The sequence below is a fragment of the Engraulis encrasicolus genome, chromosome 20 (assembly GCF_034702125.1).
Source record: "Engraulis encrasicolus isolate BLACKSEA-1 chromosome 20, IST_EnEncr_1.0, whole genome shotgun sequence".
NCBI lineage: Eukaryota > Metazoa > Chordata > Actinopteri > Clupeiformes > Engraulidae > Engraulis > Engraulis encrasicolus.
This window is the reverse complement of record NC_085876.1, coordinates 38,170,629-38,195,991: the sequence shown is the minus strand read 5'-3', so window position 1 is coordinate 38,195,991 and position 25,363 is coordinate 38,170,629. Positions and strand designations below refer to the sequence as shown.

Below are 25,363 nucleotides of genomic sequence, written 5' to 3'. Positions count from 1 at the left end.
GAGAGAGAGAGAGAGAGAGAGAGAGAGAGAGAGAGAGAGGGAAGAGAGAGAGAGAGAGAGAGAGAGAGAGAGAGAGAGAGAGCGCAAAAGAAAGAGAAAATGGATAGAAAGAGATAGTTGAGGGGAGAAGAAAAAGAGGAAAGAACCCAGTCCCACCCAGACAAACCCGGCCCATGCACCTTGTCCACAGTGTAACCGTACACTCTGCCTCACTCTCTCTGTATGTCTCTCTCTCTCTCTCTCTCCATTTCTCTCTACCTCGCCATCATCACCACCCTCTCCTCCTCCTTTCCTGCTCTCCTCTCCTCTCCTTCTTTTCTCCCTCCCACAGTCTGCTCTCTCTGTCAGTCCTGATCTCACTGTCAGTCCAAGGCACCTCCACGCACTGGCCTCCTCCGGACCCTGGGATTACTTACTTGCTTACTTCATCTGTGCGTGGTGCCTTTTTCTCCCCATCCCTCTTTTTTTCTCTTTTCTTTTTTTTTCCTTTTTAAGAATTATTTTATTTATTGGGATTTTTGTTTTGTTTTAATCTATTTAGCGCTGCCACCATCGTTGTGCCAAAAAAAGGATGCCTCTTTCACACTGGACTTGGGTTGCGTGAGTGTATGTGTGTGTTTGGGTGTATGTGTTTTTGTGGGTAAAAAAAAGAGTGGGTTAGAGAGAGAAAGTGAGTGAGTGAGTGCTTGTGTGTCTGTGCCAGACTGCAAGTGTGTGGGTGTTTTCCTGGTACTTTTGGACATAAGCAGCACACAACTTTTTCCTTTGGAGGCTGGTGTTTGGGGACCCAGGTAAGGATTCATGCAATTTCAGCTATTCTGAATTCTCAGACAAACCTCCCATGCATGCCAATCACAGACACAAGAATCTGGATTTGGATTAGGATTTGGAAGTGCCCATATTGCACAAATCAAATACATGTCCCTTTCAGGTCTAGTTTGTTTATTTGTTTATTTGTTTGTTTGTCTCTTGCTCTGTTATGTAGTGCTATATGTTCATGGAGGTAGACAAAAAAATGCAGCTACCATTCTCAATCAATGGTCCCTCGCATTTGGATAGATCTCTATTTCAGAAAATAGACGGTTAACCCTTTGTGTGTACTATATACTATACTGTATATATGTGGGGCAGCTGTGGCCAAATGGTTAGGGCCGTGTTCTTAAGATCACAAGGTTGCAGGTTCGAATCTCACCCTTACCTCTCCCTACACCTCCATCCATGGCTGAGGTGCCCTTGAGCAAGGCACCTGTAACCCCAGATTGCTCTAGGGACTGTAACCAATACCCTGTACTGTTGCCCTATTCCTCCATTAGATTGTGATGCATGTTAACAGAAGACAGCTCTGGCGGGTATCACTCAAAGCCAACTCTGCGATGTTTGTTTGTTTAGCAATTGTTTTTGGAGGTATAGACTGCCATTGCAGGTAGACTATATTGGGCTGTTTCATGCCTCCGTTATAGAGACTGTGGATGACAGAGGATTCGAGAGAGAGAGAGAGAGAGAGAGAGAGAGAGAGAGAGAGAGAGAGAGAGAGAGAGAGAGAGAGAGAGAGAGACAGAGACAGAGACAGAGAGAGGAGGGCATGGCTGGACTGGCCATAGGGCATACAGGGCATTTGCCCGGTGGACTATTGAGGATGTTGGCCTGGTTCTCCCCACAATGTAGTGGTATCAGTCCGCATGCCGCCACTGCTGACCTCTCTGAGTCAGATTTAAAGGGACACTGTGCAGGAAATGGTCAAAAAAGGTACTGCAACTATGCTGCTTATTGAAATTGGGCTGCCTATTGCCAAATTTGATCTTTACATGAAAGTTTACTAAGTATTAAACAAATATTTTCTAGTATGGTCCAAGTACAGTAATTTTTGCAGCTAAAAATGGCTATATTTGGAAATTCAAAATGGCGGACCATGGAGAAGATCCCCCTTTTCATGTATGAAAAGTGCAATTTTTCCAGTCATAATGAATACTTAAAATTTGGTGGTGGTGGTAAGTATTCATGAAAAAGGTAACATTAGTGAATGGGCAGCATGAATTCTGGAAATAAACAACTACAAATCTCACACAGTGTCCCTTTAAGCATTCATTTTGGCTGTTGTGGCCAAAATAGCTCGTCTTGGATGACTAATAATGTTGTCACAAGCTTTATTGTCTCTCTCAATGCCTGGCCGACCAGTCTTGGCTAAAAATGCCTGGCCTGATTTTTGTTGTTGTCCCAGACCATCCCTGGAGGAGGGGAGGGGCATCTGGAATAGACATTGGGGCTTGGCTTGGCTGCGTTAGTCCCAGGCCTGTCATTGTAGACAGGAGTCAGAAATTGGGCTGAGGGGTTACAACCCTGCTGGGTGAGTGAAGACATCCGGCTTTCAGATCACAGCACAGCAGCTGCTGACTGTGTCAAGTGTGTGTGTGTGTGTGTGTGTGTGTGTGTGTGTGTGTGTGTGTGTGTGTGTGTGTGTGTGTGTGTGTGTGTGTGTGTGTGTGTGTGTGTGTGTGTGTGTGTGTGTGTGTGTGTGTGCGTGCGTGTGTGTGCGTGCATGCGTGTGTGTGTACGTCTGTGTGTGATTTTACCTCTGTTCCTATATCCAGTCAACAGTGGCATTAAAATAGTGCATAATAATGTCTGAAGGGGTGTGTGTGTGTGTCTGGGGAATTTTGGGCAGGTTAGATGTAAAAATAGCCTATTTTTTGGCTTTGGCTTGTTTCGTGTTTCCATACAATTACAGTCCCTAAAACACCCCCTTTTCTATATTCAAATATAAATTACCCCAAAACAGCTGTGGAGATTTTAACAAAAGAGGTGCTAAATGTTAATATTATAGCTTCCATCACTACCAGCACTGCTGGTAACAACAATGTAACTACTGAAGCTGCAACTGTGCTAGTCCTATTAGTAGAGTAAGTAGAGTAGAGTAACTTTATTAATCCCCAGGGGGAAATTCAGGCCTACCTATTAGTCTACCTTTGTCAGTTTATGGTCAGTTTATGTTTGCAACATAGCTCATCAACGTACTGTGCAGGTATTGTTCTGAACTGTGTAAGTATGTGTGCAGCATGGCACTGCTGATTCTTTTTTTTTTGGCGGTGAGTATCTGTGCTGGCTTGGTGGAGGTCTGTGCTCCATGTTAAGACAAACCAGTTTTGTTTTACATATCATTACATTATATTACACTGAGGGCTCTAAATGATCACCCGCCAACCAACCAAATGCTGCTGAAAATTCAGTTTGGCTGGTAGAAAATAACTCACACTTCGACCCATTAGTGAGAGTATTCAGATGAATGTATTTAGATTAGCTAGTTACGTAGTAAGGTTAACGTCTTTTGCTAATGTAGAGCCCTCATTGCACGTAACTCACACTTTTATCCAAAGCAAATCAGTTATTTTAAGTAATTCCAGGGTATTGGTTACAGTCCCTGGAGCAATATGGGGTTGGGTGACTTGCTCAAGGAGGGTACTTCAGCCATGGAGTGTGGTAGGGAGTGGAAGCAGTGTTTCCCATACATTGAGGAAACTATGGCGGCCCGCCATAGTTTAAATTTGGTCGCCATAGTTTCCGAAAATGTAAAAAAAAAAAATAAAAAAAAAATTACTTTTTCTTTTTTTACGATTTCCGTTTTTGTTAATGAATTACGATTTCCATCGCATTTTCCTCCTGGAGTAAATACATCCAATAGAGAACACCACAACTGCTTGAAAGCAGGGCTCTACAGTGCCAGCATTTTGGTCGCATATGCCCCTAAAATGATTGTGCGAACGAAATAATAGAAAGGGCGCACGTGTGCGAGTAGATATTTCAACCCTTTCAATCGTATTTTGCTCCTAAAATAAATACACCCCATAGAGAAACGCAGGAACGTGTGAACGAGAGAAGGCGCAAAAGACAGCGTGCGCGTCGCGCACAAAGAGACAGAGGCAGACAGACAAACAGTCGGGGGAGTTTTGAAATAAGATAAGCGTCGGGAGTATCGAGCGCTTCCAATGACGGAGAAGAGCTGGAGAGAAACTTCAGCGCTAGAATTGCTAATCCGCTTAGCACAAATGCTAACAAATGCTCAACCTGTTAACTTAGTGAGAAGAAATAGCTTCGGTTTGTACATACACTTACAGTATATTGTACGTGGCTTGTAGGCCTACTGTTTATGCTACTCCTCCTGAGACGTTGGCAAGGGAGTACACAGCAGGCTCTCTCTGTGCGCTCACTTGCTGAACTGTCATCATCATCACGTCACGTCATGTGAAGTCAGTATTTTGTTGGACAGTCTCGGGGTGTAGCCTAGGGCACGTTTTTGATGTGCATGCCTTCAATATTGCCAAATTGAATAGGCCTATTTAGAGGAAATATGTTTGGTTGGCATCTACTCTTTTTTGTTTCATTGTATATTGTATAATGTTATATTTTCAAAGGTAATGTTCAGATGCTGTTACTGTGGTACCAAATGTGATTAAAAAAAAGTGTAACCCATGGGTAGGCTGATCATAGCCTCATAGGCTATATAGCATACCCATATGCGAGTCATTGTATTTTCAGGACAGAAGTGTAATTGCCTCTCTGGTCTCTCTTGTAAAAAATCTGCCCCCCTGACCAATTTCATCCCAGCACCCTGCCAGATCCTGCTGTGTAGGCCTGAATTGAAACACCAGCTGTGTATAGAAATTAATGTGATGGATATAAATGTATAATATTTTGTTTAGTCCTTTTACTGGGAGAGGAAAAGTGGCCCAAAGTGACTTTAATTGTAGGCCTACCCCTCTAGAATGTGTATTTGTGTGTGGAAAGAGCATATTCTCTGTATCTGTGTGTTAATAATGAAGCTGCGTCACAAAAACTCACTGTGCCCCTAATGAAAAAGCTAAGCGTAGAGCCCTGCTTGAAAGACAGAGGGATCTAAAGCCTAGTTAAGTTGTTGTAGTTAACTTGGGTTTGGGAATAATAAAAAAACCTTCAGAGAAGGGAAAGTTGGGATGAGTTTACTAACACTCCCCAGGCTTTGTTTTACAGTTGTAATGACTTAGGTGACATACATGTATAATATGTTGTTCTGCCCTTTTCATGGGAGGAATTTTGAAAAACTGGCCCTGTTACCAGCACCCCTCATGTAATAATAATGATAATTTCATGATACTCAAAGTCGCTTGAATGTGTAGGCCTACGCCTATGTGTGTGGGGGGGAAAGGCATAGCCTCTTAGACCCTTTTTGTCTATGAGTTAACAATTTCACAGTGCTCTTAAATTCTTATCTCTGCTCCTATTTTGTTTTATTATTTTTTTCATTACATAGACCCCTGCATGAGGGATGAATGAAACTGTGTTGTAAACACAAATGATTCACTGTTCTGCATTTTTATTTTATAATACAAATGACGATGTACTGCTATTATACATGTCATGGGTAAAATCGTATGTAGCCTTATTTCTCAAAATGTAAATGGCTGAATTGTAGGCCTATGCCTATAGTTTATAGTTTCTCCATGCGCCAATGTCTCCATGCCCCCCACCCCAACCCCAAGGCCCGCGTGAAAAGACCCCCCCGCTGCGTGAATACAACCCCCCCAAGGCCCCGCGTGAAAAGACCCCCCCCCCCTCCCCCCGGAAAACAAATCCCGGCTGCCCCCATAGTTTCCAAAAATTCTGTGGGAAACACTGGGAAGGGTGTTTTGAACTTATGGGATGGTCAGGACCAGGCTAGTTTTGAACATGCAACCCCCTTAACAACTAGGCCAAAGATGGCTAGGCCTACCTTGAAGCAAAACAGGTACATGTAGGCTATATAAACAACTACTGGTTTCCATAGAAAACAATGGTGTTTATGTCCACACCACCAGATGCTACTTGTACCTGCGTCAAATTAATTGAATAGAAGGTGCCTGACATCACTAAGGGCATTTACACATGTGGTCCTTTTCAGCCATTTAGATGAAGTCAGACCTGTGAATGCACCTGTGAATGCTCCAAAGTATACCCACACCCCTCGGAAATCGAACTGTACTGAGAGGTGGTTTGAGAGCTGTTCTGTGTTGCTGCACTTGTGCACTTTGGGCACTATGTTTCAGTGCCTAATTAATATGCCATACTCACTGAAACATGAACACTGAAGCCCACAAGTGCACCATTTGAAATACAGCAATGGTCTGTTGCCGTGGTCTCACCAGTATGATTCGCTAAAGACTCCTGACAAGTTACAACTGTAACTAGTGCCCCTTTTCCACTGGCAGTTTTCTGGTAGGCCTACAGCTTGACACAAGGCGTCTTGGCCGCCACTTTTTGCTTTCTGATTAGGCACGACACAGCTCAATCTAAGGGCAAAAAGTGGCGGCCGAGTCACGCTGTGTCGAGCTGTAGGCCTACCAGAGAACTTCCAGTGGAAAAGAGGTATAAGTGTTATCACTTAAGGAGGGCTAGAGGACCTGGTGTGATTGAAAAGAGGACTGACCCCAATAGAACAAGAAAGAGCACCTGGTCCTTTTTGTCATACACTCACACTGTGAAGATAAACAGAACTGAGTTCTTTTCCTGTTGATTCACTTTTTGGTTCACTAACTGAGGACTGAGTTTGGTTCACTTAGCCCCTGCACGCTGTACCTCCTGTAGCACGCTGTAACAGACATTGAAAGTTAACTTATATAATACTACACTACTATGACAGTGCACGGGGCCTTTAGTAATGCATTACGACTTGGTCATTGGCATTCTGGCAACAGTTAATTTATAATGCCGTGTCTTAAGGGGTTAAAGGGGAATATACGTGAAAATACCCTAAGAAATCATTTGTGTGGTTTTAGTGCAAAGACACCGGAGGTACAGCAATCTGTCTGTTGCAGCAGTCACACTTTTGTTACAGTTCAGACACTTTGTGAAAACATTTAGCCAACATGGCGCTGTGCAGTGTTTAGCAAAGTTTAGCAGTGCTCACCTCAGATATAAACTCTTCCTGGGAACACGAGGGCTTGTGAGGTCATCAAAAATCTGCGTGAGCCACTGACCTTAAACACAAAGGCTGTATGACCACATCTGTCAAGCGGATATGTTATTAAGAGTTAAGTCTTTAATCACTGCTCTTTTACCCCAAAGAACTAAGAACATAATGCTTAGCTTTCTTACTTGTGTCTCAAATGTCAACAGTGTACTTAAAACATATACTGCTCATGCAAGTCCTTCTATAAATTTAACTACAGCTCTTCGTTGTGTTAATGAAGGGCACAAAGTTCAGCCAAAGTAGGCCGATAGTCCAAGGATATGACTTCACATAGAGCATAACTGCTTTATATGTGCCCGAATGTGTGGAATTCTGTGTTTTGGAATGAGCCACAATTCAAAAAAGTAATGGCAGTTGCTTCGTTAAGAGTTCTAAACAACTGCTTGTTGTTTTACGAGGTGGTCTATGCCTTGCAATAGAACTTAAGATATCACAGTAATTGGGCCTCCCTCGTGCAGATACTGTGTATATGCCCTCTCGCACTCAGCACAATGAATGAAAATCTAATAATACCTCTGCTTCAGAGCTCATATAAACATTCTTTTATTGTTTTTGAAACGGGCCATCACACATGGTCTAACATCTGCTTGCTTCGCGCACTGTGCTTCTGTGGTTCATGAAAGCAATATGGAACAATTTGGTTTGCCTAATACCAAAACAAGTGAGGCCGGGAGGCCTTGACAAAGACACAGAGGAAGACTGAACCAACACCCCCCACCCCCACCCCCTCTCTTTTGGCTGTCATTTTATGACCTCTTAAAAACAATTTATGCTCAGTAAAAATAGAACGCTCAAAGACTCTCTTTCTGCGAGGGCACCATACATGGATGCACAGATCTGAGCCTTTGTTTTATGTTGGCTTTCAGACATACTAAGAGATTGGGATTCTGTCTGCAATACTGCGATGGGGGTGGGGCGGCCGGGGGGTGTGTGAGAGTAGGTTCAATATCTTTTATTTCTATGGTTATTTTCCCTGATGGTCCTCTTAGAGGCTTCTTTGCTTTTTAGGGCGCCATATGTGCTAAAACATTCAGGGTTTTCAAAAGACATTTTAGTGAATTAGTAGAGTAGATAGTAAGTTGGTGAGTTGCTGTTTCAACATGCCCTTAGTAAATGGTCTATCCCAAACAGTTGGATGCTACACACAATATCTAGATAAAGCTACCAACCTAGACCTGATTTTCACAACCTCCTTTCCTCCCCAACTAGGGATGCACCGATACCGATACTGATATCGGTATTGGCCCCCGATACTGCTCATTATACTCGTACTCGTACTCGTCAAGCACTTGACGATACCAGGAACGATACTGCTATTACACAAAGCAATGCAAAATCTTGTCACGTTATGTGGACTTGAAAGCAGCATGGAAAAAGGTGCCACCTCATACATTTACTAACATTTAAATCTACATGGAAATGGACAATAAAAATATCACAGGTGGAAAAAAACAAGGCCATGCATTTATTTTCATTGTATTTTGGTGGTAAAAGGTATCGGTATTGGTACTCTGTATCGGCAAGTACATGCATTAATGTACTCGTATCGGTTTTCAAAAAAGTGGTATCGGTGCATCCCTAACCCCAACATATAGGTAACATGCATCTCAACAGTCAAAATGTTAGGACCGTAAAGTGCTGCAGGATAGGCCAATTGAGACTCATGCCAGGGACGCATACACGCAAATTTGGCCAAGCGAAGCAAACTTCACCATTCTTTCCTATGAAGGAGGCCAAGGCAAGCGAACATGAGTGAGGTAAAGCGAAAATATTCGTCCAAGTTCTAAATTATGCAAATTGTATTATCCAAATGAGGAACGAATTTCACCTGCGGTGGCCAATCAAATCCACAACACAAATGCTCCATTCTATTTGATTCGCTGCAAATAACCTGATGATGGTTGAGCTGTCTGAATGGAACACTGAATTTCGCCTTTCTTTATCTTTCGCTTTGCTCGTTTCGCCTGCATGTGTCCCTGGCGTCATAGTAGCATTGTCACATGAAAACAGAGGTAACACTTTATAATAATGTCTGCTGAGTAAAGACTTAGTAAATAATTTACTAATGATAAACGAAACATTAAAAAATGTTTTTTTTTATCATTAACAGTTTTATTAATGCTTTATAAAGTATATACAAATAATATATACAAGATTTTACATTCCTTATAACAGAGTATTTTATTCATTTACAAGCAATTTGTAAATGTTTGATAAATATAAGATATTAACATAGCATTTCCAAGTCATTTACAAACAATTGTTAACATTTCCTAGTCATTTACAAACATTTGTTAATGTTTTGTTCATCAATAGTTCATTAATTATTAAGTCTTTATAATGTTTTTTTGCATTCATTATTATAAAGTGTTACCAAAACGGAGAGTAGCACTGTCTCAGGCCTGGCCAAGTGGGTTGAGGCCTTTGTGGGGACACCTCTGCTCACTCTCCACAGGACTCAGACAGACAGCTGTCAGTGGTGTACTTAAGCAAAGGTGAAATGAGTTTATCATGAATGACGCTGTACTTCAGACGATTCAGACAGCTTGTGTGTGTGTGTGTGTGTGTGTGTGTGTGTGTGTGTGTGTGTGTGTGTGTGTGTGTGTGTGTGTGTGTGTGTGTGTGAGTGAGTGAGTGAGTGAGTGAGTGAGTGAGTGAGTGAGTGAGTGAGTGAGTGAGTGAGTGAGTGAGTGAGTGAGTGAGTGAGTGAGTGAGAGAGAGAGAGAGAGAGAGAGAGAGAGAGAGAGAGAGATAGATTGCTGATTCAGCTCAGTATTTCTGTATTTAGCCCTTCAAGAGGCCTGTACTTTTCTCGTGCAGTGCAGCCCATGTCGTCTTCCTTGCCTGACCAGGATACTGCTTTAACATTATATCCATGTTTATAATAGGATACTATGTTATCATTGCTAAGCATGGCTCAGAGTACTGTATGATCACTTTTGCTCTGAAATACACACTATGCATAAGCATTGCACTGCGAGAGAGAGAGAGAGAGAGAGAGAGAGAGAGAGAGAGAGAGAGAGAGAGAGAGAGAGAGAGAAAGAGAGAGAGACAAGAGAGACTGGAAGGAAGGAAAGAGGACAGGAGGACAAGAGGGTGAGGCAGAGTAAAAAAAGACGGAAATTGCCACATCATCACAGAACTGCGCACCATAATTCAAACTTTCCCCAGATAGACATCCGAATCCCAGTGATGACAGACTGTGTGGTGGGGCACTTTATCTTTTATTCAAGTGGAACATTGGTTTCTTTTGGCCATTAGACGTGTTAAAGGGGTTTGCCACTATTTTGGGGCTTAATACAGTTAAAATCGTTGGCCAGGGTTTATAAAGGTGGTAAAGTGTCTTATTTTTCATATAAGCCGTTGTCTTGCTTTAAGACAAGTTAAAAGAGGGAGCATGTCATGAAAAATAAGACACTTTACCACCTTTATAAACCCCAGCCAACGATTTCAACTGTATTAAGCCCCAAAATAGTGGCATACCCCTTTAAGGTCAGAATAGTCTACTCTAGAACAAGGGCTATACTTCATGTATACTTTAGATGGACTGTTTGACTAACCACTACCCACCAAATAAGAGGAAACCTTTTATAATGTATCTGTCATAACCCTTTAAAATGTGTCTTCTACTTCTTACTTTATGTAGCGTATCTGTTCAAAATTCAGGTATTTCCCAGGTATCGTATGTAGGCTATTACAACATAGCTGTGTAACTGCTAGTATAATAATGGATATGGCAAACCGTATTTCACTTTGGTTCTTTGCTTTGAGCCATTATGTACCCAAAATGGAAGTACTCTGACAGCCAGAGGTGTCAAAAGTAAAAATAAAAGTTAAAGAATGAAAGACTGTTTGCTTCCAACGCAGGTAACCTATCTGAGTAACCAGTAGACCTGTGTACTTGTCTCATAATCAGCTGACTCTGTGCTGGTTGGATGAATTTTGTGCTGCGTTCTTGTCAAGTTTTGAGTGTTTTTCATTAACAACACAGTCTATCTACTTCATTTGGTCCAATGGAGTAAATGGTGTAACAGCTATGCAATATCATGTGCTAGTGTTGTACTTACACTATGAATTTACTTTTACTTATGACGCCTCCACTGACAGCCTTTTCACCTCCGTCTGACTGACAGACTTCACAAAGTGAGCTGCACATTCCAACTGCACAACTGCACATTCCTCTTAGTTCTTTCCCGCAAAAAGACACCTGTCCAATCAGATAGCTGTGTAGCCCCCCCCCCCCGTCTCTGTCTCTCTCTCTCCCTCTCGCAGTATGTGTGTGTGTGTGTGTGTGTGTGTGTGTGTGTGTGTGTGTGTGTGTGTGTCTGAGAGAGAGAGAGCGAGAGAGAGAGAGAGAGAGAGAGAGAGAGAGAGAGAGAGAGAGAGAGAGAGAGAGAGAGAGAGAGAGAGAGAGAGAGAGAGAGAGAGAGAGAGACTGTGAGAAGGAAAAGAGGTACAAAAATACCCAGCCTCACACATTTGAATACTTTGCATGCATAGAGTATTTATTTAGATATGGAGCGGTTTCAAGCCTGGCTAATGCCTTTAAATTGCACATAATATGTGTTGCACAGAAGCAAAGTCATCAAAGTCAAAGATAGAAAAGTTACAGAGAAAGAGAAGGAGAAAGATGCCGGGAAAACAACCAAAAATGGAATATGCCCATAGGCTGCTATTGTTAGATAGAAAAACAAGGCAAACTCATCCTTCTCTTCCCTGTGTGTGTGTGTGAGGGAGCAAATACTGTAGATGATCGTCTCACTGTAGTGTAGCTGTAGGGGAGTGAGATCACTTCAGTACCAATTAAAGTCCCTAATAGACTGCAGATCTGTATAGATCTGTATAGACCTGTATAGACCGCAGACCTGTATATTTACCTTTTCTAATAGCAGCCAAAAAACACACACACTCACCATGAGCACCAGATAATGTGAAAAGAAAAGAAAGTGAAAGCCCATTGGGAAACTCCAACTCCCATTGTCATTGTGACACAGCACACAAGTGAACACTACACACTGCACACAATGAAATTGCATTTATGCCTCACCCGTGCAAGGGGGCAGCCCTCAGTGGCGCCCCATGGGGAGCAGTGCGGTGGGATGGTACCATGCTCAGGGTACCTCAGTCATGGAGGAGGATGGGGGAGAGCACTGGTTGATTACTCCCCCCACCAACCTGGCGGGTCGGGAGTCGAACTGGCAACCTCTGGGATGCAAGTCTGACGCCCTAACCGCTCACCCATGACTGCCCCAGTCATGACTGCCCCATGTATCCTCCAACAGTCCATTGTACCAGGGGTGTCAAACTTAAATTGACTGAGGGCCAAAATCAAAATCTGTCACAAAGTTGCAAGCTGAACTCAACATTTATTTTGAAAAAAAATGGACTAAAATTGTTGGGTCATGCACTTCATACTCAGGGTTTCACATCATAGATGGTAGTTCAAATGTGTCTGCACACCCTGTCGCACACCACATGTCATGGTCAAGTCTTGTTATGCTATACATTAATGCTGTATGTGGGCCAACTGTAAAACACATATGAACTGACCTCGCGGGTCAATTAAAATGGCTCCGCGGGCCAGAATTGGCCCCCTGGGCCTGAGTTTGGCAACACTGATTGTAGACTGTAGACCAGCAAACACAGTGTTGTAGTCTACGTAGAACGCGGGTATACGGAGTATACCCACTTCTAAATTTCAGGGATTTCAGTATACCCACTTAAAATTGATTGATCCGTTATTTTGAATAGCACAAATATATACAGTATACCCAGTTCAAAAATGCTAAAATATACAGTATACCAACCATAAAAAAGTAGACTACACCACTGAGTAAACATAAAAAAAACATGCTCACCATGACCGCCAGAAATCTTATCCTCCATTTCTTTGTGTGCAGGTGAAGGTGGAGTTGGAGGATCGTCTCACTGTAGTGTAGGACAGTGAGATTGGTCAGCTTGTCATCATGGAGGTCCGCTGTGGATTCAGGATCTCCCTGCTGGTCACCGTCCTCGCGCTAACTCTATCAGGGGAGGGAGTCAGTGGACAAAGAGCAGGTATGAAAATCACATTTCATGGGGGGCGCTGTGGTTCAGCGCGCTAAGGCCCCCACACTTGGGCTTGCATGCCCATGGGGACCCCGGCTCGAGTCCGGACGGGGTCATTTCCCAACCCTGCCCCATCTCTCTCCACACTCATTTCCTGTCGCACCTTCACTGTCCTGTCCAAAATAAAGGCCCATAAAAAATCTCTAATTAAAAAAAACAAAACAATCACATTTCATTGATATTCAATGCTACGCTGACATACTGTACTTGCAAAGCTGTGTAGAATAATACACTCTTAAATCAGTATATACACCGGTACAGTCCATCTATTGATAATCTACTGTTGGTCACTATATATCATGCTATGGTCTCAGATGGTCTCAAACCATAGGCCTAGTTAGTCCAAATACGCTCTTAAATCACTATACATGCTATGGTCTCAAATGGACTCAAACCATTTGAGTGCCCATTGGTGAGTGTGACCAAGCTTTTTATGGAATTATTTGTAATGTAGCAGAATGGAATATAATGTAGTAGAATAGTATATAGAAAATACTGCACTGAAAGTGTCCAAAAACTATCCAAAAAAATACAACTTTTCAAAACGATTAATTTAATCCTTTTTATTAGGCTTAACAATGCCTTTTGTTGTGTATGTGTATGTAATTATGACTTCGGTATCTTTCTGCCAGGATGTAAAAACGTGCAGTACGACTTGGCCTTCATCCTGGACACCTCGTCCAGCGTGGGCAAGGAGAACTTCGAGAAGATCCGCCAGTGGGTCTCCAACCTCGTGGAGTCCTTTGACGTCGGGCCCGACAAGACCCGTGTGGCTGTGGTGCGCTACAGCGACCGACCCACCATCGAGTTCAAGCTGGACCGCTACCGCACCATGGACGAGGTGAAGCGCGCCGCCAAGAACATCGTCTACCGCGGCGGCAACACCATGACTGGCGACGCCATCAGCTACACGGTGAAGAACATCTTTACGGAGAGCGCAGGAGCGCGCCCCCTGTCGCGGGACACCAAGCGGGTGGCCATCTTGCTCACGGACGGACTCAGTCAGGATTACGTGCTGGAGCCGGCGCGCGAGGCTAGCCGCGCGGGCATCAGGATGTTTGCCGTGGGAATCGGGGCCGAGGCGCTCAAGGTCGAGCTGGAGGAGATCGCGGCCGAGCCCAAGAACGCGCACGTCTTTAATGTCGCCGACTTCAATGCCATCGACACCATCCGTGGAAGACTGAGGAAGAGCCTCTGTGAAAGTAAGTAGACATAATGCTTAGGCACTGGGAAAGTTTGGGTGCAGTAGATAGGAAATTGATCTTTGCAGGGTTGCAGGTTCGAATCCCACGACTGGAAATGCCAGAGTAAGTGTCCCTGTCAAAGGGAGTGATCGTAATGTTTTTGGGAATGGGGTAGTTGTGAGTGTCACGGATAGGGAGTTGGTCTTTCGAGGGTTGCATGTTTGATTGCCATAGGCAGAATGTGGGTGTTTTCTTACACACCCCATCCGGGGACGACTAAGGAAGGGTCTCTATGTGACTGTGAGTAAATGTAATTGGCTTGGGGATAGGGAGTTGATCTTCCGAAGGTTGTCGGTTTGAATCCTACAACAGTAGGGTGAATGTGGGATGGTTTATGAAAGTAATTATTAAATGTAATGATTTAAGACGAGACAGCTGTGAGTGTAATGGAGAGGGAGTGGATGGTTGCAGGTTTCAGTCCCATCGCAGTAGAAAGAACGTGGGTGGTCCACCATGTAGCAAAACGACTGATAAAGTGTTTGTGAAAGTGAATGACGTAATCACATTACATTACAGTACATGTGGCAGACACTTCTATCCAGCGACTTCATCGGCAGTCATTAGGTATAAGACAGGGGTTCCCAACCTTTTCCAACTTGGGGCCCACTCGAAATTGTCACAAATGTTCGGGGCCCACCTCTGACCAAATAAAGAACAAAACTCTAATAAATCAACCGCAACACACACCAAAATATGATTATTATTTTTGGAAAATGATTTCAAGGCCCACTTGGAGTACCTTCAGGGCCCACCAGTGGGCCCCAGTCCATAGATTGAAAGCCACTGGTATAAGGTATTGGTCACAGTCCCTGGAGCAATGTGAGGTTTTGGTGCTTTGTTCGAGGGCACTTCAGCCGTGAATGAAAGTGTATGGAGTGACCACATATTCTCCCCACTGGTAAGGGTGGGATTGGAACCCACAACCCCTTGACCAACTCCTAAACTATTGGACATGTGCCTATGATGCCACAGTGGCTGTTCATACTGCACATGCTAGGCAGCTCCATTGAATAACGGTTATTGATTTAGCGAAGCTGTTGTTTAGGCAACGCTCTCAATAACTTTCATCTTATTGCCCTTGAATGTAAGCAGACGTGTTTGTCATTGAGAACTAGGCAGAAATGTTCTGTTCTTCCATAATTATTTAGTGCGGTTACCCACTAATGGGGAGAGCATAGTGAACTACCCTGTTACAAATTGGTGAACCACTAAATCGATTTAGGAAAGGTTTTTTTTAAGGGAAAACAAATCTGAAGTTAGTGGAAAGAGAAATAGTAGGCTTGGTTCATCAACTCACTTTGAGTAATTACAGTGGCATTGACACTTTGAAACATAACACAGTTCTGCAGTTTTTAATCACCAAAAGTATACGCTTAAACAAACACACCTACTTTTTCGCAGGAAGAAAAATAGCTACCCCACAGGTGGGCGACAAAAGTGAATTATGCTCACCCTTCACTCCCACACTGTTTATTCTAAGAGGTGCCAGCCACTAAAACCAGACTCTTGTGTCCACACAACATAGAACACAACGCCACAGACACTTCTCAGGCCTGACGAAAGAATGTGTGTCGGTGAAATTGAAACCTCTACAGATGCTCTGCCCACGGGTAACTGTTCTTGAATAGACTTTTTGCACCTTACAGACGGACTGGTTCTGCTACAACACTTAGTGGGCCAGTCAGTCAGTCAGTCAGCTGCCTCAGTTGCCCACACTCTTTCACCCACTCACACAAGGCCTGGTCTAGACACACTGAGCTGTGTGAACAGGCCTTGAGGCCAAGAGTTTGCGGACTGTCACTGCTTGTAGCTGTGCAGCACACACACACACACACACACACACACACACACATTAGAGTGTTATTTTAACACCAAGAGGGTAGGATTAACTTGAGGAGTGTTAAGCTTGACTCTGTTAGTGTTGTATTAACACTGGCTGATTTACTGTGTAGTCTTAGTGAAAGGAAACTTGGGTAACAAGTGCATTTTTGCGGTTTCTTGCCCTGCTGACTTTCTGGGGTTGAGGGGTGAGGAGCAGAGGGAAGGCTTTAGTTTTTTTCTCTCTTTTACTTTACCCCCTTTTGACCTCAACTACTTTTCCAGATCATTGGCTGGAGGCAAATACGTAGTACTACTAGTGAGTAAAACCATACAGAGTTGCTGTGTGTGTGTGTGTGTGTGTGTGTGTGTGTGTGTGTGTGTGTGTGTGTGTGTGTGTGTGTGTGTGTGTGTGTGTGTGTGTGTGTGTGTGTGTGTGTGTGTGTGTGTGTTAATGTAGAGCTGTGGGACCATTGGCTCCTGGGTAGAGGCAAATACTGAAGTATGTTGCATGCGTGTAAATGTGATCGATAGATAAAGTCAACTACGGACAAAAATGCCTCATACTGTACTGCGACACAGAATAGTTAAAATAAATGGCCGATATACCCGGACTCCAAAATGTGAGGGTCATTTCAGGCCCTCTGCATAGAGCAGCTTGAAATACGGGTAAAAAAAAAGTCTAAAAAGGGTACTTTAGTCTGTGCTTATGTTTGTGTGTGATTAAGCATCTTAGCCACGGGTGTGTACTGTACTCCGCTGAAACACACACTTTAAGCAATCTCACTTTTGCGTGCCTCTACTAAATTTAGCGGTGAATGAGACTGCTGTTACCGTGGGCCCACATGGAAAACAAGGGACCTAAGCCCAGGAAGCCACTGGGACAACAACTGAAAGCCACCTTTGGTTTCACATGAACTCAGCGGCGCTAATCTCCGCTCAAGACGGAACAGACTTAGCCTTTCTGTCCCGGTAACAAACCCCCGTGTAATCTATTTTTTGTTTACACAAGATTGCCTGCCTTACTGCAAGCAGATGGCAGTGAGCCACACCTTCACGTATGCATAGAGAGGGAGAGAGAGAGAGAGAGAGAGAGAGAGAGAGAGAGAGAGAGAGAGAGACAGGGAGAGGGCAGACAGACAGAGATGGAGAGAGAGAGAGAGAGAGAGAGAGAGAGAGAGAGAGAGAGAGAAAGAGAGAGAGGGAGAAAGAGAGGGAGGGAGGGAGAGAGAGAAAGACAGGGAGAGAGGACAGACAGACAGAGATGGAGAGAGAGAGAGAGAGAGAGAGAGAGAGAGAGAGAGAGAGAGAGAGAGAGAGAGAGAGAGAGAGAGAGAGAGAGAGAGGGAGGGAGAGAGAGAGAAACACAGGGAGAGAGGGCAGACAGACAGAGATGGGGGGAGAGAGAGAGAGACAGGGAGAGAGAGAGAAAGACAGGGAGAGGGCAGACAGACATATGGAGAGAGAGAGAGAGAGAGAGAGAGAGAGAGAGAGAGAGAGAGAGAGAGAGAGAGAGAGAGAGAGAGAGAGAGAGAGAGAGAGAGAGAGAGATCCTTGACCCTAGATCTTTACCCTCTGTCCATTCCAGATTAAGAATCCTCTTTAATCTTACTTTCCTTCCAATAAAAATGATGTGATCTCATTTCCTCATGCTGGAAATGATTCAAGCACATGCACAAACCCTAAGGCCGACTAACAGGTGGCATTTAAAAAAAAAAAATCTTTTATTTCTCCATGTACTCTATATTATTCCCGTCCGTGTATGCACCACGTCTTATTTTTGGTGAGGTTTTCTCATATCCACTCTCTCCAAGAACTCAATATTCCATACGTCCAAGAATAACTGTGGTCGGGGCGAAACGAAAGGCAGTGACCACACCACTCCGGGGCTATTTTTTATTCCACCAAAAATTACAGCTCTAATGTTTCATGCGCACGCTGCTTCGTTGTGTTGCGCACACACACACAGCGGCAGGCACGCTCATGTTCGCCGTTCACTGGGAGGGAGGGAGCAGATGGTGGTGGAGCAGGGTGGGGAGAAGGAGGAGGAGAGTGTACGGAGTACCAGTCTCTAATCAACAGCTTTTAAAAAGACAGCCCAGATCAAAACGAAAAAAAAAAAAAAACTACAGAGGAGAGAGCGTGGCTTACAATCACAGTAAATCACAGCAGGGAGGAGATGAGGAGGACGGAGGAGAGCAAGCAGCAGAGAAAGTCACATGCATGGGGACTTACATCAGCCCTCAGATGACCTCATTGACCCTTTTGGGAGGTGGTGGCCTTGAAACCTTTTTTCTCTGGGGGCCACATTATCGTTCCTGCCTGTGATTCAGGGGCCGGGATCAATCATGTGAGCTGTATACTAGGCCACTGCCTGTTATAGCCATAATTTCTAGCACAAAATAGTTCATCATTACAAGTGATTTGCAAAAGAAGTGAGTACTTCACATGTTGTTCAATTTGAAATACCACAGGTATTGCTTTTAATTTCTAATAACCATGTAAAAATAGCAAGGAAAGGTTAGAAAAAATATGGTGATTGACAGTTTACGAATGATACAATAGATGGTAGGTCTGTTTACAGTGAGCTGAGAAACTATCAAGACTTCTGGTTATTCACACTGGTTAATGACAATTAAACAGTAGGAAGGCCTGTTGATAAACAAAAAAAAATATTTAAAAAATATATTTTATCTTTTTTTTCTCTCTGTGAGCATTGCTTCTTTGGGCCAGTTCAAATGGTGAGGTGCAGAGAGGTGGAGGGCCGGTCAAAGGGGTATGGCGGGCCTCATCCGGCCCCCGGGCCTTAGTTTGGGGACCCTTGGACTATACAGTTGAGAGGGAAGGTTATGCACATCCAAGGGCAGGTACAAGCCAAGGGATTATTCAAGTTTTAGAATGAGGAGTCCACACACTTGAAATCCTTTATTTTGTGCTGTATTCCATGGCTCAGCTATGTTTCGACTATCTATGTCTAGACTTCAGAGAAAGAATCTGATGAAGACCTCAATAGTCGAAATGTTGTCCCTTGTAGAGAGTTACTTGTGCACAATCCCTGGTGCTGAACAAAAAGATTATGCATTTTTTGAAAAAAGGTTCGCACACGCCTTTGGATTAATTCATTCAATGGCAATGACGTTTCGACCTCTCTGTCTTCCTCAGATTCAGCTTGCCATTGAATGAATGAATAAAAAGCAGAAAAAATAACGTAAAGAAGAAAAAAATCCAAAGGAGTGTGCGAACCTTTTTTCGAAAAATCTGAAATGTTGTCCCGCCATGAAATAAACCACACAAAAAAACTCACTCTAAACTTAATAGGGACCTCTGCTGGGTAAGGGAGGGGTCACACACATGTGGCACTGTTTGGGCACAGGCCTGGCTTACATGTGACAGGCTTTGTGGGAATTGTTGGTCAATACATTAACTATGTTATTAGATGTTTCCTTTAATTAGGCCTAGATCATACAAATTATCTTTTAACAGTAGAAGCCCTTTCATCCTCATTGGTTTTTTGATGACTGAATGGATTTTTTAAGACCTCTCTCCCAACACCTTGAATTTTAAGGGCAAGATATAGGAGGTTGTTGGACTCGGTGACCAATGTTTTGTCATTGATTCGTTGTTGATGCTGTCTATATTCTCAATTCTCAACTACTTTCAATGCATCAATCTGCAAAAATTTCAACTGCAATCGAAAAAAAATCACTGACTTCTGACAAACTGTAGGGATGTGTGATGTCCAGTAGGTTGAGTAAAGTATGATATTTAGTAGAATAGAATAGAGTAGAATTCTAGAACGTTCTGGAGTCCAACTCCATGTCATTCCAGTGTGTCAGTAACATCCATACCATCTGCTCCTGGAAGAAACAGCCTCCTCATTCCAGTGAGTACAAAATTACGACGTACAAAAAGATGACAAATATGGCTATCATGAAGTGTAATTTACACAGGTTCTGTGTTTTTAAAATGAAATGGGGCATGTCCCACTCCCACCCTCACAGTACTGCTAATGCTACATCGGAATACGACACCGTAACCACAGAGCACTACTAGCCTTTAATCATCCGTAACGCGTGTCTAAATATGACAGCAGCTGCTGGGTGATGGTACTTAGGGGCTTGACTGAAGCCCCCTCTGCCCCCTGTTTGTTTTAGCTTCTAAGGCAAGGCTTCCTGGTCCCTGCCCAAAATCTGTTTCTGATTGCCACTCCGCTTCGCTCTGTCTCGCCTGGTCGGGAGATGTTTCGTGGGGATGCGTCCGATTAGTGGCTTTCAGTTTGGTCGTGTTCTGCTAGTCTACCACATGACAACACACACAGACACACACTCATATGTAGCAGCACACACATGCACACACACACACACACACGTACACACACACACACACACACGTACACACACACACACACACACACGTACACACACACACACACACACACACACACACACACACACACACACACACACACACACACACACACACACACACACACACACTATGGCACTCTTTTCACTCTCTTATAACTACCCAGATAACAAACAAGACAGGCAGCCTGTCTTTGAAGATGGCTTGTGAACACATGCAGAGTGAAACTACAGGCCAAGCCTTGGTATTGTTTACAGCTAGTCTGTGGTGCGACCACACTCGCTGGCTGGCACACTGTGACACAGTGGAGCTATAGGAATAGACAGGGTTGCCAGATGAGGCTGATGATTTCCAGCCCAAAAAATGTTCAAAACCTGCCTAGAAGCACAAAATCCCGCCCAATTCTATTGATTTCTATGGCAAAAACTGGGCAGGTTTTTCTGATAAATGCCATTTTTACCCGCACACGGCTGTCCAAAGTAGCCCAATTGGGCAGGAACCAGCCCAATCTGGCAACACTGGGAATAGAATGATTCAACAGGCCACAGCTGGAAGGCACAGAAGCCTTCATGATGACACGCACGCAGACACACAAAAATAGTGTTAATTTAACACTTAGAGAGTACTCTGAGACCAAATACACTCTAGAAGATTTTAAAAATGGACTCACTAAATGTTGAATTAACACAGCATTTTTTTCTGTGCAGAAACAAGAGCTAGTGAATACAATGTCTATGTTTTTTTTAATAAATAGGCCCCTAAAATGAATAATATGATTAATAGTGAGTTGTGGAATCTTTTACAGTAACAGAGTTGTGGCAGGCTCAGCTCAATGTGGGTGCATTTCTGACAATTTGGGATTTATTTTTATTGGCCAGTGAATAAAGCAATGACATATCATAAACATTTGATGTAACCATGAATAATGTTTTTCATCGCTATAAGGGAAAAAATGTACAGAGATTTGATATTTTGACATCTTAAGATCTGGAAAATATGACTTCACTGTCTTGATTTCAGATACCCGTGGGAACTATGCTCTCGAACTTATACCCTGTAAATTCCAGACATTCTGCTGCTTTTATGGATGATAATGACTTTTATGTTGGTAGCAAGGTCATCTTCAATGCATTGCCCATTACTAAAATAGGCCTACTTACTGAAATTTAATAGAAAATTCATGATGAGGCCAGGGTCAGGCTAAGTAGTGACTAACCTGACTTAAGTTTCCGTTACTATGTACGTACGTCTGACATCATGATCTAGCAATGTAGTCCTCTTGTATAACTCTCTATACATTCATGTATGGATACAAAGCCGACATAGCCGCTAACTATAAGGGAGAGATTTCAGTTGGTGCGCCACTCGTCATAACTCATAAATGGTAGCCTATAGCTTTCACAAGAGAAGACGCATGAACAGAGTGCATGATGGGTACCCATAATCCCCTATCTGCTTCCACCAAGCCACCATTTTAACTGCAAAGCCTGGTCACAAAATAACAGTGCCGGGGACCACAGGCAGAGGAATCAGTTCTTTCCTACACTCCCCAAGGAATGACTTCTGCCACCATTTAAAAAAAAGAATGACGCACACATGGCTATTCAGGGCTACTCCTTCCCCAAAGTCCAAGAAGAATGGGCATGGACGGACAAGGACAGTTTGCACTTTTACTCCCATATACTTTTGTCTCCTTGTCTGGGTCTACATACACCAGCCACAAGTTGCTAGGAACACTTTGTTTGTGTGTGCCTGTGTGTGTGTGTGTGTGTGTGTGTGTGTGTGTGTGTGTGTGTGTGTGTGTGTGTGTGTGTGTGTGTGTGTGTGTGTGTATGTGTGTGCATGAGAGAGAGAGAGAGAGAGAGAGAGAGAGTGAGTCTAGGTACATAGACGTACCTGTACGTTGACACGTCAAAATGGCACCTCTTTGTTATTGGAAAGTGAAGACAAGCATGGACAAAGTGTTACTGGTAACACGTCAATTGGAGTACTACTACTGTACCCTCCAGGTGAATGACAAAAGGTAGAATAATTTGATGCTGGTTTCTGTGGTTGCAGAAGCAAAGGTCTTTGGCAATGAGCAGGTAGCCTGGATTTCGCCTTGGGCTCAAGAGCAAAGGGCAAACTCTGTAAGGTTTACTAAAGCCATTACGAGGTGAAATCTGTTTAGAATAAGAAAAGACATAGAAGACCAGGTGGACGAACAAGTCAGAGGGAGCTAGAAGAAGAGAAAAGAGAAGAGAGAGGTGGGAGAGGCACTAAAGAAGAAAGTGACACTGCCTTCTTAAAAAGACGGGCTGAGCTCATGGTGAAGTTAAGACCTCTTTAAACATGACAAAGTGCTTTTTATAACGGCGATTAAAGAAAATTACAGGGTCTGATGGTACATGATTGTCAGGCAGGCGATCAGCGGCTGTGGTTTTGGGTGTCTGCCCACTTTGTATGCAAATACACGGAAGACACCACAGACACACGCACACAAGAGAGAGCAACCATAACAGCGCTCTTTTTTCGGCCCGCGTATCACATTACTCGGCTTTGGAAAGCTACAGAGATCTGTGTACGGTAGATAACAGAAACACTAAAAGTGACACTGAAGTATTCAGTTACTGTAGATTGTAGATTGTACTGTACATTGCTAGATCTGTACTAGATACGCAGACATGGCTTTTGTAGTAAGCAAACCTCTCAAACTTATCCTCTTTTCACATAAAGATTCAATGACTGCACTTACATGCAGGGAATATTCTGATTTTGAACAGAATATTGTCTGTATTTGGTTTGTGCACAAGCCACGTAAGCACTTTATCCACTCTGAATGTGGTCACACATTCACACGCCCTCCACATGTAAACCGACGTACTATTCTGGAGCTTGCTTGCTTTAAACCGACATGTCCTACATGCAGGGCCGCTGACAGGTTTGGCTGGGCCCGGGACAAAAAAATATCAATGGGCCCCCCTTCCTCCTAACAGCCACCCCCCCCCCCCCAACCCCGATCACAAAAAAGAAAAGAAAAACCCAACCACCGAACGACCATTTTTTTCCCCAAGAGAGACTACACTTTCAGCCTGAATCACTATCACTCTCACGTGATATGCTATATATTATAAGGCCTACCCATTATAAAAGAAACGACATTATCAAAGTAGCCTCACAAATCAATGACGCATACAATAATTCCATAGTAAATTATCTATCCATCCAATTATCCATGCATTTTTGCCAACATTTATTTAGAAATGAAACAAAATAAATAGGATTCACATCATTAATAACACAAGTGTACGTGTAATTTACTTAAGCAATTTGAGGGCTTGCACATCAGAACGTGCCTGACTGAATCAGCTCTAGTTCACTGTCACCACCAGCACACCGAGACGTCTAGTGGCGTCGTAGGCCTGTGCAATTTTTCTCAGTCATTTCAAATTGGTGTTAAAGTTTGGTTTTCACTTCCAAGTTGAAGTTTAGGGTCTATAGAACAATTTGGGTCCGAGTGTCAAACACACAGATAACAAAATGGCCTGCGGGGGGCGCTCTAAAATATATAAACTGCTATAACTTTTTATTAGTTTAACCAAATTTAACATATGAGATATGCATGGATTCAGCATTAAGAGGAGGATCTGGTGAGCTAAGTATTTGGTTACCAGATTAAAGACACACTATGTCATAAACACACTTTTAGCCCATGGACAGCTAAATCCGGGCTTTTTTAAGATAAAGGGTGGAAATGCCCTCCAAGTTGCAATGAAACATCATTTATTGTTACAAGTTATTGTAAATAAAGCCTGGGATATCATTCAACTTGATTTGTTCAGAATATCCCTGAAGCACAAAGATACCCAGGATACCTATACGCAAATATGGCTGCATAAAGCCTATGTGATATTTAGGACCCAACTTGCAACTTTGAGTTTATGAATTTAGGATCATGAGTATCAACTTGTTTCAATCAAGCCATATTCTATTCACACATAAATCACAAAAAATGTTATATCTGGAAGAAAATAAATCAATAATAATAATAATAATAATAATAATAATAATAAGACTGCATTTCCGGAGAGACAATGCTATTAGTATGCTTGCGGCTTATGCACACACACACAGAGAGCTGTTGTATACACACACAGAAACACGAGGGAAAGAGATAGAGGTGTGTGTGTGTGTGTGTGTGTGTGTGTGTGTGTGTGTGTGTGTGTGTGTGTGTGTGTGTGTGTGTGTGTGTGTGTGCATGTATGGAGATGCTTCAGGTGCCTTTCAGCAATGGGTGGGTAGGGAGAGGTAAGGGTGGGTTTCGAACCTGCAACCCTCTGACAGACAAACCCAGTAAGCCACTGCCACTTACTGTATAGAGTGGCCACAGCAGCATATTAGGCCACGGTTGCCCAGGTGACAGCAGAGGTCTAAAGTTCTACAAGGCTGTGTTTGTGTGATTGTGTGTGTGTGTGTGTGTGTGTGTGTGTGTGTGTGTGTGTGTGTGTGTGTGTGTGTGTGTGTGTGTGTGTGTGTGTGAAGATTCTAATGGTGACAGTTTGGTAATCAATAGCTGAGTAATATGTGCAGCCTTATTTTTACGCTGTCATATCTCCAAAAGTTTTGCAAGTTGTCAGATGATATTGAAACACAAATGGCACAACCCTGCTCTTCATGTCAAAGCTAAAGGGATTTAAAACTGCTCTCTTTGAAACATTTTAAGAGTTGGCTTATGATCTTTACACAGTTTGTATTCAGAGCCAAGACCTCTCTGACAATGCCTTTACCTAGTTGATACCTAGTTAAAAACCCATTGACAGTAAATAGAATGGACGCCAAATCAACGCTATTTGCCATTCAACGCTTTGAAGCC

The 25,363-nt window shown here is 43.2% G+C and overlaps 1 protein-coding gene across 3 annotated transcripts in view; it reads left to right on the top strand.

The window, feature by feature from the left end:
• Positions 1-297: 297 nt before the first annotated feature.
• The window catches only part of col22a1 (collagen, type XXII, alpha 1), a 131,223-nt gene continuing 106,157 nt past the window's right edge, over positions 298-25,363 (top strand). For all 3 annotated transcript variants that reach the window (XM_063185914.1, XM_063185913.1, XM_063185912.1), the window contains exons 1-3: positions 298-791; positions 12,877-13,033; positions 13,717-14,286. In XM_063185914.1, coding sequence (XP_063041984.1) covers positions 12,943-13,033; positions 13,717-14,286 — 661 coding nt within the window. In that variant the 5' untranslated portion in view covers positions 298-791; positions 12,877-12,942. The remainder of the gene's footprint in view (positions 792-12,876; positions 13,034-13,716; positions 14,287-25,363) is intronic.